General features: G+C 41.3%; 1 protein-coding gene across 1 annotated transcript; it reads right to left on the bottom strand.

Annotated features, from left to right (window-relative positions):
• Nucleotides 1-2,987: 2,987 nt before the first annotated feature.
• On the bottom strand, nucleotides 2,988-6,399 carry mc1r (melanocortin 1 receptor). Its single transcript, XM_035155764.2, has one exon. It carries the CDS (start codon nucleotides 6,233-6,235, stop codon nucleotides 5,195-5,197), a length of 1,041 nt encoding a protein of 346 aa, XP_035011655.1. The 5' UTR covers nucleotides 6,236-6,399; the 3' UTR covers nucleotides 2,988-5,194.
• Nucleotides 6,400-12,279: the final 5,880 nt, after the last annotated feature.

The raw sequence follows: 12,279 nt of genomic DNA, 5'->3' as shown, positions 1-12,279 counted from the left end.
TCAATTTCATCTGAGTCACAGATTAGTCTGTGCATCACTTCAGTTGCATAATTGGACATAAATCTAAGTCGTGTACCAAAGTGCCCACATTGAGGACAGTCTCTCACATCAGATAGTGGCATATATACTAAGAATAAACGACATTCAGCTTCAACTTGCCCCAAAATGAAGAAGTAAAATCTGGTAATGACGACACAATTTCCACACACACACAGATCATGTCAGACACCAGGTAGTTTTTGAATGGTCACTCCGCCCTATTGTTACCACCAAGTAAAGGTGTCGCAATGAACATACGATACAATGTGATACGATGCAATTCAATGTGATACGATACGACACGACAGATTCGATATAGCATGATATGATACGATATGATACAATGTGATGTGATGCAATATTATGTGGTACGATACATTCCACCATTTAGGAGCCAGGACAGCAAACAGTCGTGATTTTGATGAGTGTTTAGCTCGCAGTGAGGGAGCAACAAGCCGATTGGCAGAAGCAGAGCGGAGTGAACGGGCTTGGGTGTAACGTTTGACCATGTCCTGGATGTAGACTGGACCCGATCCGTTCGCAGCACGGTACGCAAGTACTAATGTTTTGAAACGGATGCGGGCAGCCACCGGTAACCAGTGAAGGGAGTGGAGGAGCGGAGTAGTGTGAGTGAATTTAGGTAGGTTAAAGACCAGTCGAGCTGCTGCATTCTGGATGAGCTGCAGAGGTCGGATGGCACTAGCAGGTAGACCAGCCAGGAGGGAGTTGCAATAGTCTAGGAGAGAGATGACCAGGGCCTGGACCAGAACCTGCGCCGCCTTCTGAGTGAGAAGGGGACGTATGGTCATGGGTGGGAGAGCCTTTCCTTGGAAGGAAAAGTAGTTCAGTCTTGTCAAGGTTAATTTTCAGGTGGTGTGCAGACATCCACTGAGAGATGTCAGTCAGACAGGCAGAGATTCGTGCTGCTACCTGTGTTTCAGATTGGGGAAAAGAGAGGATTAGTTGGGTGTCATCAGCATAGCTATGGTAGGAAAAGCCATGTGAGTGAATGACAGAGCCGAGAGAGTTGGTGTACAGAGAGAAGAGGAGGGGACCCAGGACGGAACCTTGAGGGACCCCAGTAGTGAGAGGACAAGGTTCAGACACAGATCCTCTCCAAGTTACCCGGTAAGTGCGGTCATTGAGGTAGGATGAGAGCAGGGAGAGAGCAGAGCCTGAGACACCCAGGTCCTGAAGGGAGGAAATAAGGATCTGGTGGTTCACTGTGTCAAATGCAGCAGAGAGGTCTAGAAGGATAAGGACAGAGGAGAGAGAGGCTGCTCTAGCAGTGTGAAGTCGCTTAGAGACAGCAAGGAGGGCAGTCTCAGTTGAGTGGCATGCCTTGAAACCAGACTGGTGAGGGTCAAGAAGGTTATTATGGTGAAGATAGGAGGAGAGTTGATTAAAGATAGCGCGCTCGAGAGTTTTGGAAAGAAAGGGAAGAAGAGAGACAGGTCTGTAGTTATTTACTTCAGACGGGTCCAGGGTGGGTTTCTTCAGGAGAAGATTTACTCTTGCCTCCTTCAGAGAGTTGTTACATATTTTATGTTATCATACCATATGCTTTATTAATCCCCCAAGGGGGAAACTGAATGTCGCCTTCCACAAAAGAAAGACAACTTGATCATGACAGCAAAACAACCGTTCTCCGGCCCTTCAAGATGCCTTCAATATAATTTGTGTTCTGTGTTAATAATAATTTGGCAGGCCACATTTATGCCCCTAGAATTTTTTTCACATTTGCATTTCAGTGAAGGTTAGTTTGTTTATTGTTCTATTTGTGTCCATCCCTTGGGGTAAGAAGCCATGGTTTCTGGCCATATGGATTACCGCGAGTCACGAAAGCAGAATAGTTTTTTTTTTTTGTTGCTGTGAACAGAGCTGCTTTGTGCAGCCAAACGAAGGAAGAAATCACACTAACAAACTAACATGCTGCTCCCTGTGAAATTATACACACTTTGGTTATCCTTTGGACTAGGTAGAGATACAAAATTGTCAAGTGCCATGTCCATGACAAGTCTGTGTCTGCTTCCTTATGTCATTTATTATTTTATGAATTAATCTACAATGATGGAACGTACTGAGCGTTGGAAAAGGATTTCAGTTTGACTGTGGTAGCTTGACATCTAATCTTGATGGTTCAAGATGGCTGATGTCTACAATCAAAATCTAAATATGGTTGGTATATAGATACCAGACAGACAGACAGACAGACAGATAGATAGATAGATAGATAGATAGACAGATAGATAGATAGATAGATAGATAGATAGATAGATAGATAGATAGATAGATAGATAGATAGATGACAGATAGACAGATAGATAGATAGATAGATAGATAGATAGATAGATAGATAGATAGATAGGGAAATGTCAGTGAGGTTATTTACAGCACTTGATCATGAGTTTAAAAATGGAGGATTTCAATACTGTCTCTGTTGTATTATATATCAATGGCCCTTCTGTCTGCTGGCATCAAATGTCTTGCCTAAATGTTTTCTATGAGGCAGAACAAAATGCTGTTAAAAGTAAATACGTTTAAGTTCAAAGACGTTGGGTTTGCGCCTGCTGTCCTGGCTTATCTACAGATAATATGGACACAGCTGTAAAGATTTAATGAACTGAGACTTTCTGATCTAAAAAGCCATGAACAGCAATTTGCTCTATTGCCGTATTTGGCGCCTGTGACACATCCCATGGTGCAAACTTCACAGCCATTTCTAATGGACTTTGCAGACTCCCGTCTTGTTAGAGTGCACATGAATGAAGAGCTTGGTTTGGATGTTTGGTCTAAAAAATTCTAAAACATCCTCTGTCCAAGCAAAGACACCAAACACACGAGGTACCATTACTAATTATTATCCACAGGCTTTTTTTGTGTTGACCCCTTTATTTGAGACAAACACACTTAAAGGATTACAGACAGTATAACAAACGTTCCTTCTATACAACAGCTGTACAACACAATCTTGTTTCACTCACATTCAAGTAAACATGGGATAAAAGCTGCAGGATTTATAATTATACTCACAGCATTTACAGTTGAATCAGGTTTACTATACCAAATATACCAAAGCAGCCTGCACCATAATCTCCAAGTCTTACTTTTAAAAGAGCTTATTTTATATAGTAGACACATAACAGACGTACTATAAAGTTACACCCATCAGCCTCAGCATTAGAATTGATGGCAGATCAGTGTATTTTTGACCTTTTCAAGTCTTCAAGCCATGGAAGATATTTGAAGACCAAAAATAAATTTCAAATCACATTCCTGATTACTACTAACTCTTACGAAACAGAAATACACCCACCAGGCAAAGCATTAAAATCAGTTATCTCTTTTAATGTTGCGTGGAAAGAAAGAAAGAAATAAGACAGAAAGAAAGACAAAAAGAAAGAAAACCTGTAAATTACAGTACTCAGCAGTAAACTACATTTCAGCCGACATTATTGTCAGTATTAACATGCACTTTTCATTAATGGTTTCCATCAGTAGTCTAAATTGAATTGTTAGCTATTTCTGTCTTTGCAGATAAGCCTTATCATGGGACCTGTGAGTCTTTTCCCCTTCAATTAGAAACCACTGTCGGTAAAACCAACACAAACACTTACGGTGAGTGGGAATTTTTGTAAAAAGATCTAGACTTCATGGCTCAAGTGCAGATTTATGACTGCATTTCCGTTTTTCTAAAGGAAAACATGCATGTTCTATTTACACTGAATCCGTAGGATCAATAAAGATATTATAGGATAAGAAAAAAAGAAAAGAAAAGAAAATAGCAAACTTCTCAATTTCCAGAGCCATAATGTCTCAATAGTTTATCAGTATAACTGAAATCGAGCTCTTTCATTCATCACACATCTCAAACAACCACAAAAACTTCCAGAAATATAACTTTGATATAACTTCTTTCATAAAACCCTCTTGTTGTGCCCTGGGCCTCAGGCCTACCACCAGGCAGGGGCGTTCATGTGATTTAGCATCTTTTTTATTTTTTTATCGTCAGTCATTCAGACATTTATTTTTGGGGGAGTAATTTCCACACAACACCCCCAAGTTGACTGCAACACGCCGTTTGTAAAGTTACATCATACCAAGGCTAAGTACAAAGCTTTCCTTTCATATCTCAGCTATTTCATGTTCTTTAGACAAAAACTTGATGATCCTTTTCAATTTATTCCTACGTGAAATAAATTGTTTTAGCAGCAATCATTTCGGCATCATCCTTCATTGCACACAGTGCTTCTGTTTTTTTGGAGGATGCAACAATCAAATAGTTTCAAACAGCAGTGAATGGAGGCAAGGTGGAGAAAAGGCCCCAGGGTCTGGACATGAAAATAATCAAACACTGGAGCCCAATTCTTTCTCTACAACACATCACATTATCTACAAAGCCATGCATGTTAAAGCCTGGTTTGTTAAGAGCTGTGCTTATTTGACCTTAAGCTCCCTCAGAAATAAATCCAACTTTTTGCATCATAAGGAGACTTTTGTTCATGTTCAGGACATGAAATAGCCCAATAACAAGCACACTAACATTAAGTTATTATTTAATGAAGGAAGAAATTCAGCTCAGAGATATAATGGCCTCAAACATTTTTCTCCACTACGGGTTTTTCGTAAACTTTTCTTGATCAAATTGAATTGTCAATAGGTTTGAAAAGCTGAGAGTTGAGAGTAGATGACACATTTCCACCAACACAAAATTATGTTTTATATACAAGAGTATCATTTACAGGAGGACAAAAACATGAAAAAAACTTTATAAACAAAAAATAAAACGGTCATTAGTTATTATAATTTAGCATAATAACTCTTTAACGAAGAATCTCCTCTGGATTAAATGTCCAGACGTTTCACAGCTTGAACCTGACTCAGGAGTAGTGTAACGTAACAGCAGGCAAAGTAACAGGCGAATAAATCTGCAGCCATGGGTGGGAATAACCATAAAGTCCCCGATGGCATGTGCAATAGTCTTGAACACAGATACAGTCTTGGTCTGTCATGTACAGCGTTGCGCATTGGCGTCTTCCACCATGTATGAGTCAAGGCTCACTTCAGCTTCTGCAACAATAATGTGCATTTTGGAAGAAGAAGAGAGGGGCGACACTAGCCCGACTTGATCTTTTCTCCCTGAATGTAAAAGATGTCAGACGCCGAAGCACCAAGAACACAGGACCAGCTCCTGGAGGGTTTTGCGCAGCTCCTGACTCCGGTACGCGTAGATGAGCGGGTCGATGAGCGAGTTGCAGATGATGAGGATCAGGAAAAGGTTAAAGTTTCGGAAGAAACAGTTGCAGAAGGGGCTGGTGGGGCAGGTGAGGATGAGGATGAGATGGAGGAAGAATGGGCCCCAGCATACAATGAAGACCCCGAGCAGGATGGTGAGGGTGATCGCCCCCTTCATGCTCGTGGTCTGGCGACTGCTTTTATGGAAAGACACGATGCGCCGCGAGTGCACGTGCGCCAGGAGGAACATGTGCAGATACAACACGGCGTTGAACACCAGCGTGGTGCAGAAGAAGGTCACGAGGCACACGATGACCGCGTTGTCGGTGTGGTACACGATGAAGAGGATGCTGGAGGCGAGGCTGGCCAGCCACACCACCACGATGATGATGATGGCGCGCTGCGTGGTCATGATGCTGTGGTAGCGCAGCGCGTAAAAGATGGTGATGTAGCGGTCCGCGGCGATGGTGCACAGGAAGGAGAGCGAGGACACCACGGAGCTGCAGATCATCACGTCGATGACGTTGTCCAGGTGGCGCAGCATACCTGGGTGCACGTCCAGCAGGCCGTGGTCGTGGAGAAGCATGAAGATGGTCTCCACCACGTTGCTGACGCTGACGAGCATGTCGGACACGGCGAGGCAGCAGATGAAGTAGTACATGGGCGAGTGCAGGTTGCGGTTCTTGATGATGGCCAGAATCACCAGGATGTTCTCCACCAGGCTGATGAGCCCCAGCGCCAGGAAGAGCTCCTGCGGGATGCGGATCTGCACGCAGCCCAGAGAGTGTCGCTCACCGCCGGTGGAGTTCGTGTAGTTCTCGTCCATGTAGTCACTGAACTGGCCGAGCTCCACGTGGAGGATGGAGGCAATGTGGGACCTGTTGCTGTCCATGTCTGACTTCTGTATAATGACCGTCTGGCGTAAGGTTTGTCCTGAGGAATGATGGTGAAGCAGACTCATCGGGTTTCTCTGGCGGGTGGTGACCTCTGGTGATGCTTCTGAATCAGCTGCTGCAGTCACACCTCAGCAGGAAAAAGTCAAGGGACTAGTCCGAGTAACTGTTCAGCTTCTTAACACACCAACCCGTTGACTGTTAAATATCCACAAAGCGCAGTTTAATGATATCTAATTCAGCCATTGGTCTGGTGAAGTGGGAACAGTCCAATTTACGCACCGGAGCAGTTCGCGAAGCTGACGTCAAATACAAAACTTGTCCCGCGCAGAAATCCATAAAATGTCCTTCAACTTGAAAAAGTTGCGCTCACAGTTGATGCCTGTTTGACTCTCGTCGTGCGCCGTCCGCCAAACTCCTCAGACTATTCGGACCAACACGAGAGGAGAGTCTGCACAGTGTCTTTGGCACAAAGCTGTGACCTGCTCGAGTGTTTCTCAAAGTGATGCTGACTCCAGATGGCTGGAGGCGACTCCACCTCTCACGCAAACGTCAGCTGGGCTGCAGTCATGGCTCAGCCGCTTCAAATCAGACAGCCGCACACTCTGGATGAAAAGGATAGAAAAGCAGGGAGGTGTTGCTATCGAACTTTGTACAGATGTTGAGCCCGATTTCTCACCTTCTGTTTTCTGCTGTGACTCGTGTATTTGAATGCAGTTTCTTTCGTCGTAACGAATGTGGCTAGATTTTAAAATGAAGCACTTTTACGCACCATGCGCAACAATGCCACATCTTCACATTTTCCCTCGTCTTGGCCGTTTCGTACCCAAAACGTTTTTTTCTGTGTATTGACCTTTTTAATCTATACCTGCAGTCCTCCTCTTATTGAAACCAATCTAATTAAACCATATGGAAGGGTAGGTTCACCCTATATTAGCCCTATCCATAGAAACTGTCAGTGAATCTGTGGAATTCACAGGCCTAGTTCTGTTTAAAACGAGTTCAGTTGGAGTTAATTCTAATCAGACAATTAAAGTGGCATTTATTCTGAAATAAGAGTAAATTTAGAGCAAAATTCCCTCTTTGTGTTTCGGTGGACTGTCCCTCGGCTGAGCTATAACTCCAACTAAAAATAGAACCATTTAGGAAGATATCCTGTTTGTGCCTGAATTTCTTGTATTTCTTGTTTTACACAGAACCGGTAGGTTGCTTATATTAAAGTTATGTTAGTAAACAAAATATGACCTCATCCTTAAATGCAGTTTCAGATTTGAGCTGTGACAAACCTTTTACTCTTTACAGTTGCCTTTTCGGTTCATGGAGTTCTGCAATGAGCGCTGTTGTTTGTTGTTGTTGACACTTCAGAGCCTGTGTCATGCACTCATCAAAATCATTAACAACAAACTCGTGCTTGTGACGTAAAGGGAAGAAATCCTCAGCTGAACAGCGTGGAAATCATATATCGACTATAACGGTCAGAACTTGAGACATTATACAGAGTTAGTGACTCGTAGAGTGGAACAAATCCACGAGGGTGTTTTCTATAGAAGTAGCACACCAACTGTTAGAGGGAACTCAGTATAGAGCAAACTTGTTCACTAATTCTTCTGCCATATATTTGGGTAAATATAAAGAATATCTGGGTACACAGTATAGAAACAGATCCTAAACTGGTCCTTCTTTGACCTATACCATATCCTTCCACCAAGTTGATGGGAATTTGCATTGTAGTGTTTCCATAATCGTTGATTAACAATCAATCAAACCCACCAACAACTGGACAAACATAATCACTTCAATGATTACGGTTGTATAAAACCTTGAACACAGTTAGCTCAGTTTTAAACTCGGCAGCCACTGTACTTGTCTTTTGACCTGAAATTAATAAATACAAAGTTATAATTAGATTTGATGCACAATCATGTGACTCACCTTGAATGGTCGCAGAGTTTCAGTGACGTTTTGGAGGCGTGGGGAGAAATATTGCTTCAGATTGCTTCCACACACACAGCTCCTTCTGAGGCGCCGATGTGAAGGCCCTTCTATACCGTCCGAGCATCACATGAAAACATCTCACAACCTCAACCATAGCTGCAGGTGAACTAGCACAGTCACACGTATCATGTGGCTCACGGAGTGAATAAGTTATTGTATAGACAGCTCCAGTTTGATCAGTATCTCTGGAGTTTATGTCCTCTGTGTGACTAGAGTAGAACAGATGGAAAAGAGATACAGATCAAATGAGGCCTCACACTGCCTTATATGTGACATCATTTTTAACTGCGATGCTACAGAGAGGCCGCCGTGACTGACTGTCACATTAACAGACTCACTGACTGAGCCCCCCCCCCCATTATCAGTTGCTCTAAAAGGGAAACTCCTTTCTCTCACTCATATGTACATATGTTGCTATACGTCAACCGGCTCATTAATGTGAACTCTGTGTGTCATTTTATGCTTTATCGTGTCATATACCAGCTGTACTTCAACAATTCAATCACACGTCATGTGACCCGCAGTCCTGGGATGTCAAGCGGCAGGCGTTCTCACAGGCCCAGTCAGTGGTTGGAGTGGAGTGGTGTGAAAGTCAAAGTCTTGCAAATCATGGCAACTGCTAAGTGCCCATAAGCCAGTATGGGGCCCTTAAAGAAGAAGGGTGTAAAACATGATGCTTATGATTCCATGATGGCCAGGGATGGCTGTGTATCTATGAGACGGAGCAGAGACACACCCTCAACTAACCACATGCATGTTTCGAGATTGAATTGTTATTATTCATTAATATTTTGGATGACTTGCCACAAGTTCTGCACATTTCATCTATTACTGGGCAGTTTTGGTTCTGCTTTGATGTGACGATGAAGCGCAATTCCAACAAGGCCGAGAAGATTAGCCACATGCTGGTGCATTGTCTCTCCCCGCGATTTAAGAGCAGCTTCTGTAGTAAAGCAATATGTGGTGCAGAGATGTGTCCTACCAGAAAGGTGAAGACATCTCTGCTTTGTCTTGGTGAGCGAAGCAATCAAACAAATGAGCTTGTGTTGCTCAGGCCTTCAACTCCCAGTGAAATAATAACGACTCTATCCATCCATTCCATGGCAGTGGGAATTCACCCGAAGAAGAGAGAGGAAGGCGCAAGAGCCAATTAAGCCAGTCTCATCTTCAGTTAAACACATGCCATCATCGGCTGAGGTCATGAGTTATGGCCGAGAGCACAAAGGAAATGTTCAGACAAATCCGGGTAAAATTTGGAATGATTGATTTAATTTAGATTTATCTTACTCTTGCCCTGGATATAAACTAATGAACAGCGTCAGGCTACTGGAAAAATTCCAGCCATTTTCTCTGTGAGCCACAAGTAATCAAATATTGGCAAGTCAGCTCAAACGGAAATGTGAGAATCATTAACTCAAATACAGCCAGAGTGGGGGAGCATAACAGAGCGGGTGAAAATCAGGGGCTAAATTTATAAATATTCTCAAATACCGGATTATTTCTCAGCCAAGGAGATAAGAACCGATGTCCCCTGTAATTTGACATCATTATTTCACTTCTACTTAGTTATGTGAAGAAACAACACCAGCAAAATGTCAAAGAAAGATATAAGATATATAACCTCATATCGTGATGACTTTAATGGATGAATGTGCAAAGTTGTTAGAGAAGCAATGCTCTGCCGGAACATTTCCAAGCTAAAGGAACTTCTCACAGCAAGAGGGGAATTTTTTTTAACCTTGTCTAGTCAATTAATTTACTCTACAAGGACAAAGTGAAATTATGAATAGTCTATTTTATGTCTGTTGATTCATTTGTACACATTATTTTAAAAGTAGCCCTCAATATGCTTGAAAAGAGACCTATTGTGCATTAACCTGTTCACGTGCTGACCCTTTATTTACCATGCTGGTAAATTTCATACTTAGTCTATTTGATATTAACAACAGCAAAATGTTTCACTTCTCATCAACAGCTGTGATTTCTGGTCAGTCTGGTGGTTGGTATGTAAGTCTAAACAACTAAATAGCAAATAATAAAAATACAAAATATTAATAATGATGATAAATTGAATTACATAGCACCTTTCAAAGATGCTTTACAAGTTAAAATTTTAAAGGCAAACAAAGGAAAGAATTAAAAGCAGTTGAAAGATCACACAGCATAAGGGCAGAGATATAAAAATAAAAATGTTTTAGATGAGAAATGAGTGAAAGCAATATGAAATAAAACATTGCAAAAATAATTTAAATAGTAAGATCAAGTTAAAAGGTAAAAAAAAAAAAAGAGTTGAAGGTGAATTCAGAGGAAGCAAAAGGACGAGAAAACCCAACTGGACAGATAAGTGTAACTCCGTTTTAAGGCTGGGTGTTGCAGTGTGAATCAAAATGAGGCCAGTGTGGGAGAAAATAGTGCAGCAGATCCACACCTCATTTCCTCTGGTTGTGCTGCACCAATGAGGAGTAAAGTGGTCGTTATATCTCCATTTACTTCTGTAACCCTTAATGTGTTAGCAAAACAACCTAAATACATGTTTTAAACCCTCCTCCCTACACCGAACAGTTCTTCCTTGTTAGGATCTCTCTTAAGGGCGCAGACGCTTTATGAAAAGGTCGAGTCTTAGCTGTGAACTATGAAGTGAAGTTATTAGAAAACATCATAATCCTAAGTATTCTCTCCAGATATCTACAGGAGAAGCAACTATTTGTACAAGTAAGCGTTAATGAATGCATCTCCCGACATGCTGCAGTAATAACACGATTTACAAGAAGAAAAGTGATTATGTGACATACGTCGAACAAAAATAACCATCTAATGAAAATATTTATTTTTGTATATTACAAAAGAACAGGATTACCAACATCTGCGTTTGACACCTGAAGTAATCATGAGGGTTACAGACTCCAGGATCCACTCACTTTTTGAATGCTTACACGACAGGTCACAGGAGGTTCATTTACACAGTCCCAGCAAAATCTCAAGAGGATTTGTTTGTGATTATTTGTGCGATCAGGAATGATTGGATTTACAACTTTTTCTAAATCATTGTGAGGCAATCCATGTGTTGCTTTGAGCAGTCGAATAATTTATGTTTCATCTGCTCGTTTAGATTTGTTTCCTCCTTTTTTTAGAACTGTAATTAATTATTTGACTGATAATCGCAGTCTGAGAAGTTTTAATGAGATGTGAGCTGTTTAAGTCAGTTAATAATCTTTAATGGTACAAAGCTAAGCTGTAAATTGCCTAAGGTTAAAAAATGGGTTACCAAATATTGATAACTAAATTTCTCATGGATTAAGAAATTGTTTAACCTGCAGCTTTCAGGCAGTAATGGAAGTTAATGAAGTATTGAAAGACTGCAGGATAAATTACTTTATTTTGTTGTGAGAGTGGTAAGAAAATGGCAAGTAACCAAAGAAGACGGTTGGTCAGAGGTTCATCCTACAGGAAGCTAGTGGCTTTAAATGGACGACCAGCACAGTCTGCAGACCCAAGGCCCGTGTTCTCCACTTTTTTTTGCTTTACTTGAAGTTTTGATGTTTGTTTACATTAGAGTGGAGTGTAACGGAAAATTATGGTTGAAATTGACTTTGCCTCCGCAGCTGCTACTGAGACAAGGCCATTAAGCAGCTTCTCTACTTCGTTGCCCAAGCTGCAGGCGGTGGATTACAACCCTTGACTGTGAGCATGCAGTATATATATATATATATATATATATATATATATATTGCAATTATACATCTCAAAAATGCTTGTCTGAACCAATTAGTGCAATTTGCCCGATTTGTTTGGTTGGGTGTTGGGGTTTCATAGATGAAGTCTCTATCAAAGATAGTAAGTGATGAGGAAGGCTATGACTTAATAACATTATGGAAAAACAGATTTATCAGATTTAAACTCTTTATTTGGCTCAGATCAAAACATTTAAAACCATTCATATTCAAGTTAAGTGGCAAATGTGTTGAACTAAATGTTATTTCCCTTTGAATTCACCTCTGCATTCTTAAGCCATTGAAAGTTCACATGGTCATCCCAATAGATTTCTCAATTATACATGATAAGAACAGAGCTTGTTGAATCAAAGCAATGAGAGTAAAAACGTAGTCGTGGGCAAATA

The sequence above is a fragment of the Hippoglossus stenolepis genome, chromosome 1 (assembly GCF_022539355.2).
Source record: "Hippoglossus stenolepis isolate QCI-W04-F060 chromosome 1, HSTE1.2, whole genome shotgun sequence".
NCBI lineage: Eukaryota > Metazoa > Chordata > Actinopteri > Pleuronectiformes > Pleuronectidae > Hippoglossus > Hippoglossus stenolepis.
This window is presented reverse-complemented; position numbering and strand designations above follow the sequence as displayed.